The sequence below is a fragment of the Mirounga angustirostris genome, unplaced genomic scaffold, assembly GCF_029215605.1.
Source record: "Mirounga angustirostris isolate CCGP_5_RB_7025 unplaced genomic scaffold, mMirAng1.0.hap1 SCAF_15, whole genome shotgun sequence".
In the NCBI taxonomy this organism is placed as follows: domain Eukaryota; kingdom Metazoa; phylum Chordata; class Mammalia; order Carnivora; family Phocidae; genus Mirounga; species Mirounga angustirostris.
This window is the reverse complement of record NW_026991723.1, coordinates 62,933,405-62,958,526: the sequence shown is the minus strand read 5'-3', so window position 1 is coordinate 62,958,526 and position 25,122 is coordinate 62,933,405. Positions and strand designations below refer to the sequence as shown.

General features: G+C 37.4%; 1 protein-coding gene across 1 annotated transcript in view; it reads right to left on the bottom strand.

The window, feature by feature from the left end:
* STX17 (syntaxin 17) overlaps nucleotides 1-25,122 on the bottom strand; it is a 63,188-nt gene that overhangs the window by 19,318 nt on the left and 18,748 nt on the right. Inside the window, exon 4 of the mRNA XM_045882782.3 lies at nucleotides 248-473. Within this exon, the coding sequence (XP_045738738.1) occupies nucleotides 248-473 (226 nt within the window). The remainder of the gene's footprint in view (nucleotides 1-247; nucleotides 474-25,122) is intronic.

The following is a 25,122-nucleotide window of genomic DNA, read 5'->3' as shown; positions in this document are numbered from 1 at the left end:
TATTTTCAATACATAGACAAATAGGTACTTGAGGCCTGGAAGTTCCACTCTACACAGCATAGCTTCAAAATTTTTATCCTACAAAACTTCTAGGGTGTACGTTTCTAAGCACTCTCAGGGTCCAAGAATTCAACATACTGAAACAGAAGGTGATCCCTGGAAAGTTATGTATCTGCAATAGCTATACAAGATGGTGAATTTTAATTAACTGCATTACTATGATCAAGAATAAGACTTAGTACGTTACCACCAACAGTCATGGATCTGGTCAAAGAAGGCTGTAATAAAGTTTCTTCATCATTAAATTGTTTCTTAAGCTCTTCTACAGATTCCAGATGGAGTTGAAGAAATTCTGCTGTTGCTGCTGATGCTTCTTCTTTAACAGGATCTATCATTCTTTTCAGAAGTACTAGGTCATCCTTACGGACCTTCAAACAAAGTTTTTCCATTTCTCGGATATTGGAACGGAGTTGCTATAAAAGAAAAAATTCATTAAAGCCACCATCTGTTAATATAAAATGCCTTTATTTTCAGAGGTAATCTGTGATTAATAGTCATGAATAGAAATGATTTCAAGTATTCTCTACAACAGAAGGTATATATAACATTTTTCTATTTTTCATGTCTCTAGCCAACGGAGCTTGAGAACTCCTATCCTTGAATTTATTTATTTAGCATTTTTTCCTTCATTAAATGTATTACAAAGGTAACAAATGCTCTTCATAATAAGTCAAACACTGTAGAACATATCAAGAAAAACTTAATGACTTCCCCCTTCACCAATCCAACCACCTCTTAACCCAGTCCCTTCCACACATTTCCCACTGCTCATACAAACGTTAACATATATAGACTTTCCATCTTTTTACCAAAAAATGGACTACATTGTGCATAATAATCTATAATTTGTTATTCCTCACCCCAATAATATAACAATACTACCATGGATATCCTTCTTGGTTAATGGGTGTACCATATTCCATGGTACAGATGTAAAATTTATTCAATGACCCCTGCAAGTGATCAACAGTCATTCATGTTGTTTCCAAAACAGAAATCCTTGAATATATCCTAATATACCATAATAGTATATATTAGTATTATAGTATATACTATTATACCGTGTTTTGTAGAAATGATTCCTAAAAGTGAGAGTACTCAAAGGATCATGTGCATCTTATTTCAATAGCTATTATCAGTTTTTTTTTTTTAAATAAATGGGGCTTTTGGGGTTTTTTTCCTTTTGTTTTAAAGATTTTATTTATTTATTTGAGAGAGAGAGAGAGAGAGCACATGCGGGGGGGTCAGAGAGAGAAGCAGACTCCCCGCTGAGCAGGGAGCCCAATGTGGGACTTGATCCCAGGACTCCAGGATCATGACCCGGGCCGAAGGTGGTTGCCCAACCAACTGAGCCACCCAGGCACCCCTCTTTTTTTTTTTTATAATTTTTGTATTATGTTACTTTAGTCACCACACAGTACATCATTAGTTCTTGATGTAGTGTTCCAGGATTCATTGTTTGCATATAACATCCAGTGCTCCATGCAACACCTGCCCTCCTTAATACTCATCACTGGGCTCACCCATCCCCCCTCCCCTAAAACCCTCAGTTTGATTCCTGGAGTCCATAGTCTCTCATGGTTCATCTCTCCCTCTGATTTCCCCCCGTTCATTTTCCCCTTCATTCTCCTAATGTCCTCCGTGCTATTCCTTATGTTCCACAAATAAGCGAAACCATATGATAATTTTCTTTCTCTGACTTATTTCACTTAGCATAATCTCCTCCAGTTCCATCCATGTTGATACAAATGTTGGGTATTCATCCTTTCTGATGGCTGAGTAATATTCCATTGTATATATGGACCACATCTTCTTTATCCATCCGTCTGTTGAAGGGCATCTTGGCTCCTTCCACAGTTTGGCTATTGTGGACATTGCTGCTATGAACATCGGGGTGCATGTGGCCCTTCTTTTCACTACATCTGTATCAGTTTTTCCTAAGTAATAATTCATACTACCACTGAAGTATGAGTGCCCATTTCCCCACATACTGCCAGTACTACATGTTCTCTCATTGTTGCTTTAATTTGCATTTCTGAGTGTAGTTGTCAGATTTGTATCACATGTTTTCCCCCTCTTTTTAGAATCATCTACTGACATAATCAATTTTTCTCTAATATGCTAATATTATGAGTTATGGGCAGGTTTCATAATATAGAACCATTTTTTACATTCCTGAGATAAACTCTTCCTGGTCACATATACAATTTTTTGAATTCAATTAGCTAATAATTTATTTGGGCTTTCAACACATGTCTGTCTATATATGTGTGTGCCTACATGTGCATACATGAATGGTATGTGTGTCTACACTATCTTTACTAGATTTAAACTCACTTTAACAGGTTTAAGGTTGTGCTAGCTTCACAGGATGAACTGGGGAGCTTTCCATCTTTCCCAACAGTCTATACTTTAAGAAACATAAAAACCAACTATTCTTTGACAATGAAATAACTAACTTGCAAGAATGATCTGAGTATGATGCTTCTGGAAAATGACAGATCTTTATAATATTTATCATATAATTTAGAATATATTCTGGGGCGCCTGGGTGGCTCAGTTGGTTAAGCGTCTGTCTTTGGCTGAGGTCATGATCCCAGGGTACTGGGACTGAGTCCCACATCAGGCTCCCCCCTCAGCGGGGAGTCTGCTTCTCCCCCTCCCTCCGCCCCTCTCCCAGCTTGTACTCTCTCTCTCTCTCTCTCTTGCTCACTTGGTCTCTCAGATAAATAAATAAAATCTTAAAGGAATATATTTTAATATTTCTCATATGATATTTTAAATTCTTCTCCGCTGTGGCACTTTTACAGGTACTAATGCAAATTCTGTATAATAGGACAGAATGTATCAGTTTCTTTTATTTCTCAAGTACCTACTCTGGGTGAGGTGTTACATCCTGTATTACACATTATTACATTATAGAAAAATCAGAACAAAGAAAACTTGTTTAGGATTTACTTAATTTTATCTAGCAGCAAAGCTCAATTAAAACCCAGGCATTTTTTTGTTAAGTTTTAATTTTAATTCCAGAATAGTTAACATACAGTATTATATTAGTTTCAGGGGTACAATACAGGGATTCAACAATTCCGTACAACACCCAGTGCTCATCACAACAAGTGCACTCCTTAATCCCCATCACCAATTTCACCCATTCGCCCACCTCCCTCCCCTCTGGTAACTATTGGTTTGTTCTCTAGAGTTAATAATCTGTTTCTTGGTTTCTCTTTTTTTCCTTTGCTCGTTTGTTTTGTTTCTTAAATTCCACATATGAGTGAGATCATATGGTATTTGTCTTTCTCTGACTTATTTCACTTAGCATTATACTCTCTAGCTCCATCCACGTTGTTGCAAATGGCAAGATTTCATTCTTTTTTTTACGGCTGAATAATATTCCAGGGGGGGTGTGGGGTGTGTGTGTGTGTGTGTGTATCACATCTTCGTTATCCATTCATCCTTCCATGGGCACCTGGCCTGCCTCCATAATTTGGCTATTGTAAATAATACTGCTATAAACATACAGGTGCATGTATCTCTTTGAATTAGGACTTTTGTATTTTGGGGGTAAATAACCAGTAATGCAATTACTAGACTGTGGGGTACTTCTATTTTTAACTTTCTGAGGAACCTCCTTATTGTTTTCCACAGTGGCTGCATCAATTTGCATTCCTACCAACAGTGCATGAGGATTCCTTTTTCTCCATAAACTCACCAACATTTATTTCTTGTGTTTTGATTTTAACCATTCTGACAAGTGTGAGATGGTATCTCCTTGTAGTTTTGATTTGCATTTCCCTGATAATGAGTGATGTTGAGTATCTTTTCATATGTCTGTTGGCCATCTGGATGTCTTCTTTGAAGAAATGTCTGTTCATGTCTTCTGCCCATTTCCTAATTGGATTATTTGTTTTGGGGGTGTTGAGTTGTACCAGTTCTTTATATTTTGGATACTAACCCTTTATTGGGTATGTCATTTGCAAATACCTTCCTGCATTCAGTAGGTTGCCTTTTAGTTTTGTTGACTGTTTCCTTTACTGTGCAGAAGCTTTTTATTTTGATGTAGTCCCAACAGTTTATTATTTTTTTTTTATTTCCCTCACCTCCTGAGACCTATCTAGAAAAATGTTGATATGGCCAATGTCAGAAAAATTACTGCCAGTGCTCTCTTCTAGGATTGTTATGAAAACCCAGGTGTTCTTTAAAGTCCAGCAATCTTTCCATTAAACTATAACCATAATTCACACACACACACACACACACACACACACATATATATATATATATAATTCCTTAATATAACCAGAAGACCCATTTTATTCTAGTAAAATTAAGAACAATTCTGGAAAAAATAGTTTAGCTACAACCTAATGTATCTTGTAAGATGTTCTGGGTGAATAAAAAAGCTGTGCTTCTATCCTGCCATGACTCTATACTTCCTTTAACCATCTGTCACTCTGATGTGAACTAAAAAATCTAAGGATAACTGTACTGTAAATTAAAAATATGTGATATACAAGCATTAATATGGAAAAAATCATAGAACATATAGGCCTATCTTATCTAATCCAACCTTATGATTTTACAAGAGGGAAACTGGACTTCAGATGAACACAGTGGCAGAATTAAGTCTCGTGTCCAGTTTTTAAGTGCTGGAACAGTATTTCTAACACAACACCAACTCTTGGTTGTACAGTTCTTTTCTGAACTACAGTTGTAAAGCTTGGTTACATAGTTGTCACATAGTCCATAGAAATATTTTAGACAGTATTATCTTGGAGAAGCATTAACATTTCTGCAGCTCATGAGCATTTGTCTATGACATATTCTTCCTATTTTATAGAATTTATAAATATGTTTATGTCTCCAGTCAAATTATAGTGTCCAGAATTCTATTACTAAGAGTGGGGAGGAAAATGTTAAGAAACAAAATACCCACTGAACTATAAAATCTGATACTACAGTAACAAAAACACAATAATGGCTAAATTTTTATTAACACTATAAGTTGTCCATTGTACCACATATTTACCTTCTTCGTCTTGTTTTAGCTTCACAACTTACCTTTGCAACGAATATTACTATTATTCTCATTTTATAGAAGAGAAAAGTAAAGCAAGACATTTTTTTAAAAAGCCTAGGATTACACTTCTAGTAAAAAGTACAGCCAGGAATTAAATCCAGACTATAGAGCATATGTTCTCAACAATTTTTCTACATAGCTATACTACCCAACAGAAATATAATGCAAACCACAAATTCAAGGCATATATATAGTTTTAAATTTTCTAAGTCATATTAAAAAGTAAAGAAAAACAGGTTAATTTTAATGTCTTATTTAACCCAATACATCCAACATATTATCATTTAAACATGTAATCGATATAAAAATTATTAATTAAATATTGTACATTCACAGCACATCTCAATTCAAACTAGCCACATTTTTTTCAAGTGGGGCTTGAACTCATGACTCTTGAGATCAAGAGTCAACATTTAATTGACTAAGCTACCCAGGAGCTCCCAAACTAGCCACATTTTAAGTGCTCAACAATTACATGTGGCTAGGAGCTACCATATTGGACAGCACAGCTATAGAATCTCTCCAAAATCAAGTAAAAGGAACATACGTGAAAAATACAAAGTAGGTGTTTCTGCCTCTGGGTGTAGCAAGGTAGATAATTCAAACTAACCCTCCCACCAATGACTAATTAAAAAGCTGACAATAAAACAAATCACAAACACACAAACAAAATTCAAAGGCATCAAAAAGCAAACAAGATAGTTAAGAAATTTGTAGGCCAAGAATTAGACAAAGGTGAAAATCCAGAGAGGTGAGTCCTGAACTCAAGGCCACATTTGCTTGGAGGTATTTACTTACCAGAATGTTTGACAGCCTCATAAATTTCCGGGTAAAATACTCAATGCTGGGGCCTACTAAGTATAACCACTATGGTGCTTTGAGCTGGGATCTGAAAGAGCTGTACCCCAAGAGCCCAGGTGATCCTGAAATAAATCGGCCCTCACATGAACTATAGTTTGGCTTCTAGTCTTTTGGGTAGTGCATAAAAACTTTAATCCCTGAAACTGTATAAAGATAATTGTGGAAAATTAGTACTCCAGGGGCATAGAGGGAGTAAATGAAATCCTCTCTAGAGGAAGGTAACATTGTCGCTATCCTCAAATAATTTCTATAAGTAGGATTTCAAATATAATGCCCACCAAAGATAATCAAGCACAGAGAGCATACATACGATGAAGAACAGCAGGAACAACAGACAATAAAAACATCCAAAGGGACATTTGATATACCTAATAGCAAATGTAGTCTAAAAAATTATGGTTAGTTTGCCCAAAGATATAAAAATCAAGCCTGGAAATTCAGCAAACACTGGAAACTATAAAAAGCAAAATACAGGTTTTTAAAAAGAATAAATATACTATCATTTAAAAATAGAGTATACAGGGGCACCTGGGTGGCTCAGTCAGTTAAGTGTCTGACTCTTGGTTTCTGCTCAGGTCATGATCTCATGGGTTGATTGAACCCTGTGTTGGGCTCCATGCTCAGTGAGGTCTGCTTGAAGATTCTCTCCCTCTGTCCCTCCCGCCACTCATGTTCTTTTGCTAAAATAAATAAATAAATCTTAAAAAAAAATAAAAATAAAGTATACATGAGAAAAAATTTAGTAAGTATTTGGCTGCGGGGACCTGTGTGGCTCAATTAGTTAAGCGTCTGCTTTTAGCTCAGGTCATGATCCCAGGTTCCTGGGATCAACCCCATGTCGGGCTCTCTCCTCAATGGGGAGCCTGCTCCCTCTCTCCCTGCTGCTCCCCCTGCTGTGCGCATGCACACACTCTCTCTCTCTCTCAAATAAATATTTAGCTGCATATCAGACCAACTCAAGACTTAGTAAACTGAAAACTAGATATGAAAAAACTATGTAAAAAAGAAACAAAGTTTAAAAATATAGAAGAGAGGTAAAAGACATAGGATATAATTAGAAAATACTATAATATACATATACTTAGAATCCTAGAAGGACACAAAATAAATTTGAATAGATAATGACCGAGGAAAGACATCAATCCACAGATTCAAGAAGGTTGACAAACCCCAAGAAGAGTAAATGAAAAGAAAAATGTATAGCCAAAAAAGGGAAAAAGGAGAGGGGAAAGACCTCTCAGAAGGAGCTAGAGGCAATACAATTTCTTGCAAAATAGTCCTACCACCTCAGAGGTACCCTGCCAATGTTGCACATGCTGCAGTTACCCTTCTTCAAACCATTGTGTGTTTACCCTCTGTTATGTAACTTCTGGTTCCTTCATCCAACATGCCTAGTCCAACTTTTTTCTCCAATCAATCACATTCTGGGATCCAATATATAAATCCAACATTACATATATTATTTATAAGTGTTCTAAAGAATCTTATTTTGTGTCCTATATGTATCAGAATAACATACATTGCCATATAATGTAAAAAGAAAAATCCATATATAAACAGTGCAATCAACTTTCCAAAGGTCATACCAATAAAAACACCAATAAACCTTGAACAATGACCAAAAAAAAAGGCAGGGCCACACCCCAAAGACCATAATAAAGACCAGAAAACGTAACAGTAAGACTATACTATGACTTCTCAAAGCAACAATAAAAGCCAGAACAGAGCAGAATGATACATTCAAAGTATGGAGGAAAAATTACTGTCACCCGAAATTTTTAGACCCAGCAAAAATATCTTTCGATAGGTAAAATGAAGATAAACAAAAACTGAGGGAATTTGTCTCCAGCAAATACACAGTAAATATAAAAGTGTCCTTCAGAAAGAATAATAATTAATCCCAGATATAAAGTTGGAGATGCAGAAAGAAATGAAGAACATTAAAAAAAGAGTTAAAGTAAAAAAAAAAATAGTAAAAGTATGGATAAATCTACATGACCAGTAACTATACTAAAACAATAATAATAATAATAGTAATATCTTTTAAATATATGTGTAAGATTAAAATATATAAAAATAGCATTCAGTTTGTATAATCTATATTGTTTATGGATGTATGTTGTAATTTCTAAAAGAGTATGTAATTCCAAAACTAACTGAGAACAGTTTGATCAATAAAAAAAAAAATACAAGAAAGTGAGGGGCGCCTGGGTGGCTCAGTCATTAAGTGTCTGCCTTCAGCTCAGGTCATGATCCCAGGGTCCTGGGATCGAGCCCTGCATCAGGCTCCCCGCTCCGCGGGAAGCCTGATTCTCCCTCTCCCACTCCCCCTGCTTGTGTTCCCTCTCTCGCTGTGTCCATCTCTGTCAAATAAGTAAAATCTTAAAAAAAAAAAAAAAAAAAACAAGAAAGTGAAAATGGATATGAAAAAGAATAAAGAATATGTGTAAGAAGTAGAAAGCATGTAAGAGTGTAGTATCTAAACCTAAATACATCATTTACTCCACATAAATAAATATTCCAGTTAAAAGATAAAAATTTTCAAATTGGAAGAATATGAAATTCAAGAAATACATCTAAAACATAAAGACAGTTCAAAGTAAAAGGATAAAATAATAAATCATGTACAGCTGACCCTTCAACAACATGGGTTTGAATCTACAGATTCAATAAATTAGAATAAATTTGAAAAGGTTCTTTGTTTTGGTGGAACTTGACAAGCTGATTCTAAAATGTATATGGAACTGCATATAAAGAGCTGATACTAGCTTTGAAGAAGATTAATAAAACTTCCTCTATTAGATATCAACTGATTATAAAGCCACAGTAATTAAGACAGTGTGGTATTAGTGCAAGAATAGACTAATACACCAATCAGACAGATAGCCAAGAGACAACCCAAACATATATGCACTGAATTTACAACAAAGGTGGCACTGAAGGGAAGCATGATCTTTCTAAAACACAGTGTTTGGTCATTTGGGCATCCCCATGGGAAAAAAATTAAAACTGGACACACCACTTCACACCATACACAATAATCAACCAGATGGATTACAGACCTAAATGTGAAAAGCAAAACAATAGAATATCTTTATTCTAGGGTAGGAAATACCTTTTAAATGTGGCACAAAAAGCACAAAGAAAAAACTGATAACCTTGACTATATTAAATAAAATGAACTTCTAGTCATCAAGGGATACAACAAAGACAGTGAAAAGGTTGACCACTAAGCGGAAGAAGGTAACTGCAACACATACGCTTATAAAACGGTCACAGACAGAATAAAGAACTCTTATAGATAAGAAAAAGACAAAAACCTGCAGAAATATAGGCAAGAACCCTAAACAGGCGCTTCTCATAAACAAAGAGTTACTTGGGGTGCCTCGGTGGCTCAGTTGGTTGAGTGTCTGACTCTTGATTTTGTCTCAGGTCATGATCTCAGGGTCATGAGCCCCTGTTAGTTCCCAATCAGCAAGGGGTCTGCTTCTCTTTCTCTCCTCATCCATTCTCTCTGCCCCTCCCCCTGCTCCTGCACACACGCTCTCAAATAAATAAATAAATAAATCTTTTTAAAAAACCCAAAGAGTTACTCAATCTCACTAACAGTCAGGTAAATATAAATTAAACCATAATTAGCTACCCACCAGAACACCTAAAATTAAAGTTTGACTTTACTAAATACTGGTGAGGATATGGAGACCACAGGAAGTCACATTCATTGCTGGAAGGAGTGTAAAATTTGTACAACTATTTTGGAAAATAGTTTGTCATTATACTGTAGTTGAAAATAAGGATGCCTAATGAACCTGCAATTCCTGTCCTAGGAATACATTTAACAGAAACGTATGCACATGTATACCAGTAAAAATATCCAAGAATGTTAATATCATCTGTAATAGAAACTGAAAACAAAACAAAAACTAAAAATAACCCAAATGACAATCAATGTTATCATAGTATATGTTTACCATACACTATGGTAAAATCATACAATGGACTATATACAGTAATGAAAATGAATCAATACCGCTATAGGCAACAACACAGATAAATCTCAAGCCAGACACAAAGGATATATTGTTTATTTCAATTTATATAATGTTAAAAAACAGACTAAATTAATCTATAGCTTAATGATACATTTTGGTGGTAAAACTATACAGAAATACTAAGAAGCAATTACCATATAAATCAAGATAGTTATTACTTTCTGTGGGAGAAAGTTGGTTGTTATAGGGAAGAGGCAATAAAGCATTTCTAGGATGCTGGCAATTTTCTATTTCTTGATACGAGTAGTAGTTACAAGAGTGTTCCCAGTATAATAATTTGTTTAGGTGTATATTTATATTGGATGCATTTATAGCACATAATGTTCTATTTCACAGTAAAAAGTTTTAATAACATTTTTAGAGAAGAAATATTATATTAACCTGTATGGTCAATTAAGCTAAGACAGAAACAAGTGTGAAGGCATTGGGTAGGGGTAAAAATGAGTATCAATCTCGTTGTGGAAGTATATTACCTACCACATTGTTGGATGAAAGACATTGATTCATTCATTTGACTAAATTGTGAAGTTTGTAGGGACAGAGACTATGCCTGATTTCTTTACCATTGTGTCTTCAAGGCTGTATTTGATCCCTGATACATGGTTTGATTCAGTAAACATGGTAAATGAATGAATGCTTTCTTAATATTTTCCAAAAAGTGGCAAAACAGTAGTCCAACAACAACAGAGATCTCCTCTCTAAATGCAAGAACTCAACTAGATTTGCTCCCTAGGAATGCATAATATATGTCACTAAGCATACAAAACATTTCATCTTTCATTAGCTGGAAGAAATATTGAAAGGAACCTGTTTTTGGAATTAATTCTGACATATAAGCATAAAATAGTGAAATGGAAATGAAACCCATGAGAAAAAGCAACCATGACATCTTGGAGTTCTTAACAGTTAAAAAAGGAATAATGGAGGGCAACCCTCTCGGGTCCCTTCCATCTTCGGGAGCTTTGTACTATCACTCAATAAACTTTGTTCTGCTGCCCACCCCCCCCACCACCAAAATGAATAAATAAATAAATAAGGAATCATGGAAACACTAATACTTTAGGGAAAAGAATCAAGTTTTTCTGGAGAAAATAGCTGTGTGATGCCATAGAAATTATACTGTGATACGAAGATCTTTTTTGAAAGAGAAAGATAGTTTCTAAAAGGTGACATTCTGATACTATAAACAAAAAAATTAATCTGATAAAAGAAAGTGGCATCTGAAGAGTCCAATATTGTTGTGTAAGGTGTGCTATAAGTTCAGAATTTTAAGAGATTTGTTTAAAAAAAAAAAGAAATGCATGTGAACAAGGATGAATACAAAAGAGTGCTTGAAACAAGGAGACTTACGTAAGTAAAGTAGGAGCCCAGAATGAGCGGAGGCTGAAGAAAAATGTTAAGAACAATAAAAAGGATTTAAAAAATACATGTAGAGCAAGAACAAGTAAGGAGGATTAGGTCTACTGCTTGGGGCAGATGGTATAACGTTAACAGATGAGGCAGGGAAAGCAGAACTACCGAACTTCTATATTGTTTTTAATTCTCTATTAAGGAGAAATATTCAAAATTCAAAGGGGCATAAGAAACATACTCAAAGGAAACTTGAAATATCTTACTGTGATAATCTAAACAGGCTTCATGAAGGACGTGAGATTGAGCTGTCCCTAAAGAATATTAGGAAAACAGAAGATATTAAATAGGCCAAACTGGGGAAAGACAGAGGTGGAGTACAAGGGTAGAAGTTTTCTAAATACTCTATTTTATCAATTTTAGGACACAGTATCTTTCCCACATTCTAACATCTTTGAAATTGGAATGCATCTTAAAATAGATGTAAAAAAAAAAAGCAATATGCAACTTTTTTTTTAAAGATTTTATTTTATTTATTTATTTGAAAGAGAGAGAATGAGAGAGAGAGAGAGCACATGAGAGGGGGGAGGGTCAGAGGGAGAAGCAGACTCCCTGCTGAGCAGGGAGCCCGATGCGGGACTCGATCCCGGGACTCCAGGATCACGACCCGAGCTGAAGGCAGTCGCCTAACCAACTGAGCCACCCAGGCACCCCCGCAATATGCAACTCTTAACTGGCAGCACTTTTCTTTCTTAGAGGTACACTAAACAATGGCATGTCTTACAATAAATGGTACCTTAGATTTAATTTCCTCCCTGAGGTTCTAGAGTACTTATGCCAATCAGAGTAGAGGTCAAAAACCATAAATCCTGATTAATCAGCTCATAAATATTTCAAGGCAAAATTTAAATTTAAATTCATTTGAAGCTCAGAATAATCTAAAATCATTTATCTTCCAATAGCATTCATTTTTGGAATCTATTCTATCTTCTCTTCCATTCCTTACCTGGCCTTGACTCTCTCTGGTCTTCTGTTCTTTTTTTTTAATTTACATTAGTTTTTGATGTAGTGTTCCATGATTCATTGTTTGTGCATAACACCCAGTGCTCCATGCAGAACGTGCCCTCTTTAATACCCATCTCCAGGCTAACCGATCCCACCACCCCCTCCCCTCTAGAACACTCAGTTTGTTGTTCAGAGTCCATCGTCTCTCATGGTTCACCTCCCCGCTCTGATTTCCCCCCCTTCATTCTTCCCCTCCTGCTACCTTCTTCTTTTTTTCTTAACATATATTGCATTATTTGTTTCAGAGGTACAGATCTGTGATTCAACAGTCTTGCACAATTCACAGCGCTCACCATAGCACATACCCTCCCCAATGTCTATCACCCAGCCACCCCATCCATCCCACCCCACCACTCCAGCAACCCTCAGTTTGTTTCCTGAGATTAAGAATTCCTCGTATCAGTGAGGTCATATGATACATGTCTTTCTCTGTTTGACTTATTTCGCTCAGCATAACACCCTCCAGTTCTATCCACATCATTGCAAATGCCAAGATCTCATTCCTTTTGATGGCTGCATAATATTCCATTGTATATATATACCACCTCTTCTTTATCCATTCATCTGTCGATGGATATCTTGGCTCTTTCCACAGTTTGGCTATTGTGGACATTGCTGCTATAAACATCGGGGTGCACATACCCCTTCGGATCCCTACATTTGTATCTTTGGGGTAAATACCCAGTAGTGCAATTGCTGGATCGTATGGTAGCTCTATTTTCAACTTTCTGAGGAACCTCCATACTGTTTTCCAGACTGGCTGCACCAGCTTGCATTCCCACCAACAGTGTAGGAGGGTTCCCCCTTCTCCACATCCCCGCCAACATGTCATTTCCTGACTTGTTAATTTTAGCCATTCTGACTGGTGTGAGGGTGGTATCTCACTGAGGTTTTGATTTGGATTTCCTTGATGCCGAGCGATGTTGAGCACTTTTTCATGTGTCTGTTGGCCATCTGGATGTCTTCTTTGGAAAAATGTCTGTTCATGTCTTCTGCCCATTTCTCAATTGGATCATTTGTTCTTTGGGTGTTGAGTTTGATAAGTTCTTTATAAATTTTGGATACTAGCCCTTTATCTGATATGTCATTTGCAAATATCTTCTCCCGGTTGTCTTTTGGTTTTGTTGACTGTTTCTCTTGCTGTGCAAAAGCTTTTTATCTTGATGAAGTCCCAATAGTTTGTTTTTGCCCTCGCTTCCCTTGCCTTTGGCGATGTTTCTAGGAAGAAGCTGCTGCGGCTGAGGTTGAAGAAGCTGCTGCCTGTGTTCTCCTTTAGGATTTTGATGGACTCCTGTCTCACATTTAGGTCTTTCAAGCATTTTGAGTCTATTTTTGTGTGTGGTGTAAGGAAATACGGTCCAGTTTCATTCTTCTGCTGTCCAATTTTCCCAACACCATTTGTTGAAGAAGACTGTCTTTTTTCCATTGGACATTCTTTCCTGCTTTGTCAAAGATTAGTTGACCATAGAGTTGAGGGTCCATTTCTGGGCTCTCTATTCTGTTCCATTGATCCGTGTGTCTGTTTTTGTGCCAGTACCATACTGTTTTGATGATGACAGCTTTGTAATAGAGCTGGAAGTCCGGAATTGTGATGCCACCACCTTGCTTTTCTTTTTCAATATTCCTCTGGCTATGCGGGGTCTTTTCTGGTTCCATACAAATTTTAGGACCATTTGTTCCATTTCTTTGAAAAAAGTGGATGGTATTTTGATGGGGATTACATTGAATGTGTAGACTGCTCTAGGTAGCATTGACATCTTCACAATATTTGTTCTTCCAATCCATGAGCATGGAACGTTTTTCCATTTCTTTGTGTCTTCCTCAATTTCTTTCATGAGTATTTTATAGTTTTCTGAGTACTGATCCTTTGCCTCTTTGGTTAGATTTATTCCTAGGTATCTTATGGTTTTGGGTGCAATTGTAAATGGGATCGACTCCTTAATTTCTCTTTCTTCTGTCTTGTTTTTGGTGTATAAGAATGCCACTGATTTCTGTGCATTGATTTTATATCCTACCACTTTACTGAATTCCTGTAGGAGTTCTAGCAGTTTTGGGGTGGAGTCTTTTGGGTTTTCCACTTAAAGTATCATATCATCTGCAAACAGTGAGAGTTTGACTTCTTCTTTGCCGATTCGGATGCCTTTTATTTCTTTTTGTTGTCTGATTGCTATGGCTAGGACTTCTAATACTATGTTGGATAGCAGTGGTGATAGTGGACATCCCTGCCACATTCCTGAACTTAGGGGGAAAGCGCTCAGTTTTTCCCCATTGAGAATGATATTTGCTGTAGGTTCTTCATAGATGGCTTTTATGATATTGAGGTATGTACCCTCTATGGCTATACTCTGAAGAGTTTTGATCAAGAAAGGATGCTGTACTTTGTCAAATGCTTTTTCTGCATCTATTGAGAGGATCATATGATTCTTGTTCTTTCTTTTGTTAATGTATTGTTATCACGTTGATTGATTTGTGGATGTTGAGCCAACTTTGCAGCCCAGGGATAAATCCCACTTGGTCGTGGTGAATAATCCTTTTAATGTACTGTTGGATCCTATTGGCTTGTATTTTGGTGAGAATTTTTGCATCCATGTTCATCAGGGATATTGGTCTGTAATTCTCCTTTTTGATGGGGTCTTTGTCTGGTTTGGGGATCAATGTAATGGTGGCCTCATAAAACAAGTTTGAAGTTTTCCTTGCATTTCTATTTTTTGGAACAGTTTCAGAAGAATAGGTCTTAATTCTTCTTGAAATGTTTGGTAGAATTCCCCTGGGAAGCCATCTGGCCCTGGGCTTTTGTTTGTTGGGAGATTTTTGATGACTGCTTCAGTTTCCTTAGTGGTTATAGGTCTCTTCAGGTTTTCTATTTCTTCCTGGTTCAGTTTTGGTAGTTGATACATCTCTAGGAATGCATCCATTTCTTCCAGGTTATCTAATTCGCTGGCACAGAATTGCTCATAAGACGTTCTTATAATTGTTTGTATTTCTTTGGTGTTGGTTCTGATCGCTCCTCTTTCATTCATGATTTTGTTGATTTGGGTCATTTCTCTTTCCTTTTTGATTAAGTCTGGCCAGGGGTTTATCAATCTTGTTAATTCTTTCAAAGAACCAGCTCCTAGTTTCGTTGATCTGTTCTACTGTTCTTTTGGTTTCTATTTCATTGATTTCTTCTCTGATCTTTATGATTTCTCTTCTCCTGTTGGGTTTAGGCTTTATTTGCTGTTTTTTCTCCAGCTCCTTTAGGTGTAGGGTTAGGTTGTGTATTTGAGACCTTTCTTGTTTCTCGAGAAAGGCTTGTATTGCTATATACTTTCCTCTTAGGACTGCCTTTGCTGCATCCCAAAGATTTTGAACAGTTGTTTTCATTTTCATTGGTTTCCATGAATTTTTTAAATTCTTTAATTTCCTGGTTGACCCATTCATTCTTTAGTAGGATGCTCTTTAGCCTCCATGTATTTGAGTTCTTTCTGACTTTCCTCTTGTGATTGAGTTCTAGTTTCAAAGCATTGTGGTCTGAAAATATGCAGGGAATAATCCCAGTGTCTAGGTCCGACATCGTACTAATGTCCATATTGAGTAGGTCCCTGGCAGTCGGTACTACCTCTTGTTCTTTTTGTTGAGGTGATTTTTTCCATTTTGTCATTTTGTCCGGAGGAGAACAGATGAATAAGAGAACAAAATGGTAACAGGGTAACAACGTCCCCAGAAAATATACTCTAAACACATCAGAAAAGACCTGAAACCAGAGGAAAAGAAAGGGAAAGAAAGAAAAAAGAAAAAAAGAAACAAAAACAACAAAACAAAAAAACAAAAAAAACCAGAGTATGATCAAATATGATCAGGCTGGTGCACAGATCAGTGCCACACACTAGATTTTGGGTGTATTTTGGTCTGTTAGAACAAAGTGCCTCCCAAAATTTTAAAGAAAAGAAAAACTTATATAGGTACAAAAATAAGGGTTGATACGATGAAGGGATGGAATATGACTGTAAAGATGAAAATTATAAAAAATTTTATAAAAGGAATTGGTAAGATAAGTTGTTTGAAAAAAAGAGAGGATTTTAAAAAAAAGGGAAAAAAACAGGGAGAGAATGTGATCAGGCAGGAGACTAGAACAAAGCCATACACTAGAGATTTAGGGTATATTTTGATCTGTTAGAAGAAACTGTATCTCAAAATTTTAAAGAGAGAACAACTTATATACATATGCCAAAAATAAGGGTAACTACTATGAAGGCATAGAATATGACTCTAAACATGAAAAATAAAAATGTTTTTTAAAAAAGGGATTGGGGTGCCTGGGTGGATCAGTTGTTAAGCATCTGCCTTCGGCTCAGGTCATGATCCTAGGGTCCTGGGATCGAGCCCCACATCGGGCTCCGTGCTCGGCCGGAAGCCTGCTTCTCCCTTTCCCTCTCCCCCTGCTTGTGTTCCCTCTCTTGCTGTGTCGCTCTCTGTCAAATAAATAAAATCTTTAAAAAAGAAAAATGGGATTGATAAGATATTGGCTGAAAAAGGGAAAAAAAAATTTCAAAAAAAAAAAGACAGCTAAAAAAAAATTAACTTTGAAAGACTAAAGAATCATGGTAAAAAAAAAACCATGGATTCTATGTGCAGTATTCCCCTAGCTCTGGAGTTCTGCCACTCTCACTGATCGGTAAACTTGGTCTTGGCTGGCTGTTCTTGCTGATCTTCTGGGGGAGGGGCCTGTTGCCGTGATTCCCAAATGTCTTTGCTGGAGGCGGAATTGTTCTGCCCTTGCCGGGTTGGGCTAAGTAATCTCCTTGAGTTTGCTCTCGGGAGCTTTTGTTCCCTGCAAGCTTTTGGTGCAGCTTTGGAGGATGAGAATGAAAATGGCGGCCTCCCAATCTCCGCTCCGGAGGAGCCGAGAACTCGGGGCCCCGCTCCTCAGTGCGCCCCCAGAGAAAAGCAGTCAGTCACTCCCGTCTCCCCGGTCTCTGGCCTCACTCCATGCTCACCCGGCCTGTGACCGAGCGCTTCTATCTCTGGCACCTGACTCGGTGTGGAGTCTCCAAACCCAGCAGATCCCTGCAGTGCGCTCCCGCGCCGCTCCTCCCAGGGGAGGAAGGGGAGCTTCCCCGGATCTGCCGCTTGTTGGGTCCCTGCTGGAGGAGCAGTAGCCCGACTGTGCCGTGGATCACAGTTTATGGCAACCCCGAGCTGAGAGCCCACGCCTCGGCTCCGTCTCTGCAGCTGGCTTCCCCACTCCGATACCTGGGAGCTCTGCCACACTCAGGCACCCCGGTCTTTCTGTGACCCCGAGGGTCCTGAGACCACACTGTCCCGCGAGGGTTCCACCCCCCGCTTAGCCACTGGAGCGACGTCCCTCAGCGGAGCCAACTTCTAAAAGTTCTGATTTTGTGCTCCGCTGCTCTATCACTTGCCAGAAGCGGCGGATGGAGGGCCCCTCCCCCCCGTCTATCCTCCCGAATATTGCCTCGGATTCACTTCTCCGCACATCCTACCTTCCAGAAAGTGTTTGCTTTTCTGTTCAGAGAGTTGTTGCTATTCTTTTCTTCGATCTCCTGTTGAGTTCATAGGTGTTCAGAATGGTCTGATCCCTATCCAGCTGAATTCCTGGGACCAGACAAAATCCAGGTCTCCTACTCCTCCACCATCTTGTTCCACCCCCTGTTCTCCTAACTTCTGTCTACTATCCTCACATTTCCCTTTTCCCATCCTCATCATCTCTCTCTTCTGTTTCTCCCTTTTAAATTCTCTTAAAAAATTAAAAATTAAAAAAATTAAAAATACATAACTCAACTGTTCTACATTTCTTGTGTTAAAATTATGAAAGTCACGTTTCACTCCTACAAGTTCCAAGGCTGATTTTATTTATTTTCATTGCTTATAGAACTGGGATAGACTGTAGAGCAGTGGCTTTCCATTTTTTTTTTTTAAGATTTTATTTATTTGAGAGAGAGTATGTGTGCAGGAGTACAGGGAGGGGCAGAGGAAGAGGGAGAGGGAGAGAATCTCAAGCAGACTGCACTGAGCACTGAGTGCAGAGCCCAACTCCAGGCTGGATCACACAACTCTGAGATCACTGCCTGAGCCAAAATCGAGTCCAGATGGTTAACCAACTGAACTACCCAGGCCCTGCCCCAGGAGCAGTATCTTTCTAAATGAGGTCTGAAATCTACTATCTCAGAATCTCTAAGGTGAGTGTCAGAAATTTGTGTTCTCAACAAGTTCTGTATCACCACTATTATGGAGACTAGGCTGATCAAGTTTCTTTTATAAAAACTAAGTTAATATTCTGCAGTAAATTATTACAGTAGTAACAATTTCCAGCTTTTCCATTTACTTTCAAAATTCAATCACCAAATCTATCTTAACTCTAATGTTTTCTTATCCCAGAGAAGAAAACTGTTAAACTTCCTCCACTTGCAGTTTCAAAACATAATAGACAGACCTCTGCTTCTGCAGAGTTTGCAGAAGAGAGTACTGAAGCACTGGAGAGGAGAAAGCTGCACAGAAAGAGAACCCTCCAGATATGCAGAGGGATAACCTTCAAGTATTTAGCAGAGAACTGACCAGAACATGCATGTGAGAAAACTACCTGAGGCTGGAAGAAAAAAAATCATACCAAAAGATTAGAGGAACAATGCTTAGTAGTCACTCAAACCTTTAAACAGTGTCTGTTCCACCAGCTAAAAACTAGTTAATTCCCAGGGCACTGGGTAGAACACTCAGAAAGGTTTTATTGCAATACTGGGGATTGCTCCAATCAAGCCTAAAAAATCATAAAAGACCCAAAAGAATCAAATTGTTTCCAAGTATCTTAACTATATTCCAGAATGAAGCTCAAGAAGATTTATAGGAACGTGAAAATACCTAGCACTACCCACCACCCCCAAAAAATCTAGCACTCAGCCAGGCAAAGGCTTCCCAATCAAAAATCACCAGAATACAAAGAAATAGGAAAATATGACCCATAATAAGGAGAATAATCACTTGATTGAAACTGACCCAGAATTGACACAGATATGTTTAAAAAGTTAAGTAGAGACATGGAAGATATAAAGAGACCCAAATCAGGGCACCTGGATGGCTCAGCTGGTAGAGCATGCGACTCTTGATCTCAGGGTCCTGAGATCAAGCCCCATGTTGGGTGTAGAGTCTACTTAATAAAAAGAAAGAGACACAGAGAGAGAGAAGCACCCAAATCAAAGTTCTAGAACTGAAAACTACAATATGTATGATGAAAAATGCCTTGAATATATTAACAGCAGATTGGATGTTGCTAAGACTAGTAAACATGAAGGCTTAGAAATAAAACTATCCAAAATTAAACACAAAGAGAAGGAAGAATCCAAAAAATTTAAAAGTGCATCAGTGAGTTGTAAGATAACTTCAAGCAGTCTAACATACACGTAATTGGAGTCTCTAAAGAAGAGGAGAGATGGGAAGGGACAGAAAAATATTCAAAGTAATAATGGCCAAAAATTTTCAAATCTGACAGAAACTGTAAACCTAGAGATCTGAGATGTTCTACAAATTGAAAGCACAAGAAATGTGAAGAAAATGCCACCAAGGTGCATCATAATCAAAGTACTCAAAGTCAATGAAAAAGGGAAATCACAAAAACAGCCAGAGAATAAAGACATATTACACACTGAGAATAAAGGTAAGAATGAAACAGATTTCTCACTGGAAAGAAACGCAAGTGGAAAAAAGTTGAAAACACCTCGGAAGAAAAAAGTCAGTGTAGAATTCTACACACAGCAAAACTCCTTTTAAAAACAAAGGCCAAAGAAAGGCTTTTCAGATACACAAAAGGTGAACGAATTCATCAGCAGCATTAACTGTGCTCCCAAGAATGTTACAGGAAGTCTTTCAGGCAAAAGGAAAACTACGCCAGATGAAAACACGGACGTACACAAAGGCATTAAGCGCACCAGAAATGGAAATGACAAACGAGGTAAGATGTTTTTCCCGCTAATATCTGTATCACTTGAAAAAGATAATTTAGAGTTTAAACATTAAGACGTATGTAACATATATATAAGTAAAACACAAAACAATAGCATAAAGACTGCGAGAGGAGAAATACAAGTATATTTTACGTTCTTAAACATGTGAAGTAATGTATCACTTAAAGGTAAGCTGTAATTAGATGTATACATAAACCCTAAGGTGACCACTAAAATAACAAAACAAAAAGTTACAGCTAGCAAGACAAGGGGATACAATAGAATAAAAAATACTCAATTCAAAATAAAACAGAAATATTATTAATCAAAAATTAAAATCACAGTGAGATACTACTAGAATGGATAAAATTAACAAGACTAACCACACTGGGGCGCCTGGGTGGCTCAGTTGGTTAAGCATCTGACTTCAACTCAGGTCATGATCTCAGGGTCCTGGCATCGAGCCCCAAGTTGGGCTCCCTGCTCAGCAGGGAGTCTGTTTCTCCCTCTACCTGTCCCTCTGCCCCTCCCCACCATTTGTGCTCTCTTGCTCTCTCTCTCAAATACATAAAATCTTTAAAAAAAAAGAAAAAGAAAAAAAAAACAGACTAACCATATCAAGTGTTCACTGGTAGGAATATAAAATGGTACAACCATTTCATGAAACAGCTTGGCAGTTTCTTAAATAATTAAAGAATAACAACTGTATGATCCTGCCATTCCATTCATAAGTATTTATCCAAGAGAAATGAAATCCTTTGTCCATACAAAGTCCTTTACTCAAATGTTCATAGCAGCTTTATTTTTAACAGCCCCAAACTGGAAACAACCCAAATGTCCATCACAGATGAACACATGAACAAGCTGTGGTATAGTCATACAATAGAATACCTACTCGACAATGAAAAGGAATGAAATACTGATACACATTATAACATGAATGAACCCCAAAATATTTATGCAGAGTGAAAGAAGCCAGACAAAAGAAGTGCTTATTTCATGATTCTATTTATATAAAATTCTAGGAAATCCAAACTACTGTACAAGAGAGTGGGAAGGGGTGAACAGGGATGTGGGCGGGAGAATCCAGAAGAGAGTTACAATGGGGTATGAAGGAACTTTTTTGGAGTGATGGATATATTAATTATCTTGATTATAGTGATGGTCTCATGGTATACACATGTCAAAAGTTATCAAATTGTGTACTTTATTGTATATCAATTACACCTCAAGAATGTTGTTTGGGGAAAAAAAGCAGAAAGAAAAATGCAACACAGTATCATTTATTATTTATGAATAGTTAAATGCACAGAAATGATAAATACTTGGTGCCTGGCTGGCTCAGTCAGTAGAGTGTGCAACTCTTGATCCCAGAGTTGTAAGTTCGGGTCTCACATTGGAAGCAGAGCTTACTTAAAAACAACAATAATAATAAAAAACATGTTTTAAAAAGAAATGATAAATACTTAAATGAGGAGAAAAGATTTTCTTAGGAACAAGGTAAACGGAATCAAGAAAAGGTACACAAGGGATTTCAGTGGTATTTGTACAGTTTTCTTAAAAAAAGGAAAAAAAAAGGGAAGGAGTGCCTGGGTGGCTCAGTCAGTTAAGCGTCAGACTCTTGATTTCGGCTCAGGTCGTGATCTCAGGGTTGTGAGATAGAGCCCCACATCAGGCTCCATGCTGAGCACAGAGTCTTAAGACCCCCCCCCTCTCCTCCTCTCCCTCTGCCCCTCCCTCCTCTAAGAAATAATAATTATAATAATAAAATTTTTTAAAAAGGAAAAATTGTGACAAAATATCAATATTTAACCAAGTTGGGTGATAAGAACATAAGCATTACATTATTTTTACTATTTTCCATATTTGGTATGTTTAAAGTGTGTGTGTATAATTTGTCAAAAAGTTACTTCATCAGTTAGGTTGATGTCAGGGTAGTTCCTTATTCCTCTGTCAAGCTGTTAAGTTCAGAACCATTTACCAGGGCTACAAAAAGAGTAGGTGAAAATCTAACATAGTAGGTCCCTGACATTCTACACAAAATTGTCTGTACATGTGTGTATCTGCATTTTTCTAAAAGGTAAACCCAGGTGCGCCTGGGTAGCTCGGTCAGTTGAGTGGCCAACTCTTGATTTCAGCTCAGGTTATGATCTCAGGGTCGTGAGATGGTGCCCCAATCGGAGCTTAGTGCAGAGTCTGCTTGTCCCTCTCTCTGCCCCTCCCCCCCACTCAAGCACGCACTCTCTAAAATAAAAATTAAAAAAAAATCTTTAAAAAGTAAACCCATAGTATCCTGATTCTTACATTAGCTACCTAAATGGTATTCTTATTTCCAACCTTGCTCCCTTAGAACTTGTCCTTTCATAATAGTCAAGGTGATCTTTTAAAGTCATATCAGGTCATCATCCACTCAGGTCCTTCCAAAGACTCTCTACCCAACTTCAAATTACCACATCCTGCCAGGTTTTCCATCACCAGACCCAGGCAATCTCCCCTACCTCATCTCCTATATTCTTCTCCTTGCTCACATCAGCCACACTGACCTCCTTACTACCCTCTTGAATATGCCACTGCATCCTCTTACCTCAGTCTTTCCACTTGATTCCCTAGTACCGAAGGTTTATGCCTTAATTTCCTTGAAGTCTCTGTTCAAATGTCATCAGAAACTTCACAACCAGGCGCCTGGATGGCGCAGTTGTTAAGCGTCTGCCTTTGGCTCAGTTCATGATCCCAGGGTCCTGGGATAGAGCCCTACATCGGGCTCCCTGCTCCGCGGGGAGTCTGCTTCTCCCTCTCCCATGCCCCCTGCTTGTGTTCCCTCTCTCTCTTTCTCTCTGTCAAATAAATAAAATCTTAAAAAAAAAAAAAGAAAGAAACCTTTCACAACCACCATGTATATAAGAACATTCATCACCGGGCGCCTGGGTGGCTCAGTTGGTTAAGTGACTGCCTTCGGCTCAGGTCATGATCCTGGAGTCCCTGGATCGAGTCCCGCATCAGGCTCCCTGCTCAGCAGGGAGTCTGCTTTGCCCTCTGACCCTATCCCCTCTCATGTGTTCTCTCTCTCTCATTCTCTCTCTCTCAAATAAATAAAATCTTTAAAAAAAAAAAAAAGAACATTCATCACCGTCTGTGATTTTTTTGTTTCCTTTAACCTGCTTTACTTTTACTTCATGGCACTTCTAACCATCTAAATATTATATATATTTAAAAGATTTATTTATTTATTTGACACAGAGAGAGTACAAGCAGGGGGAGCAGCAGAGAGAGAGGGAGAAGCAGGCTCCCCGCTGTGCAGGGAGCTGACGTGGGGTTTGATCCCAGGACTCTGGGATCATGACCTTAGCTGAAGGCAGATGCTTAACCAACTAAGCCACCCAGTGGCTCCATTATATATTTATTTATTAAAAAATTATCTGTCTCTGCTTTTTCCACTCACCATCCCCAGAATATACGTTCAATGACAACAAGAATTTTGTTTTGCTCACAGCTATATCCCCAGGGTCTAGAATAGTATCTAGAACTAGCAAAAATTCAAATGTTTCTGCTCTTTTAATAATTAGGTCAGAAAAGCTGATAGGCCAAGTTTTGAAAATTTACAGTAATGTCTGCAAGTTAGATAAATGGGTCTACAGTCAATGAAGTAAGTTTAAAAAGAAGAAAGTATACTAACTCAGTAATTAGCAAGCCTGTAGTATGCAAGTAGTAAACTGCGAACTATGGCCAAACTTTCAGTAAAATGAAGGTGACATATCGCTCTCTTTAGTTCTAGAACTAAATTTAATAACTAGTTTTGGCTTATCCCCCTTTTTTCAGAAATATCCTGAGGTTTCTGTCTAAAGATTTAAAAGATATGTTTAAACATATACTTATCTATACTGGTAATTGTAGAAAGTAATTATTCTGAGTTAATTGAAATTCTGAAAAATGGCTAATTATGTATTTAATGATTAAAAGAGTGGCTATGCATATATTTGCTTTTGTTAAATATTGATTTAAGGATTCCTAATGTGTTTTTACAACATGTAATTTTGTGAGCAAATTTTGTACAGCTAAAAACATTTGGTATCATAATAACCTGATTTCCTTACAAACCCAGAGAACAAGTCCACTGGTAAACATTTAAACAACCTAGAGTAAACACATTCTAGACATATCATTTATTATTAAAGGCTCCAGAGTCATAACTGCTTAATTACAATAAATCTGGACTATTCTTATATTACCTAACTACACTAAGGTATTGATAGTAGTATAACAACTTTACACTTATTTCAACATCAGAAGGTACCAAAAAGATATATATATGGCTTAAAAAATATTACATGAACTACCAAAAGCAGTAAAACTCAAAGGAAAAAAAAGTCTCCATTCATTTACTCAACATGTATCTAATGAGGATCTAATATATAGTGCAGTACTCCCTTTCTACCTACCTAAGTTAATATTAATTCCAGATTAGGTTCCTGCACTACCACTTATTGAGGCCTTGTGCAGTTAATACACTAACTTTCTCTGTTATTCAGCCTTCTTTTATCTAAAAAATGAGGATAACACTTCCCTTATCCAGCATCTAGCCAGCTGGCACTCTTATCACTTACTGGTCTCTATAATATATTTGACGATCATATATTGACTTACTTCTTTTACTAAAGCCTTAAACTATTATTTAAATATTTTATTTAACTTTTATGAATTCCCAATTAGTAAGTTTCTTCAA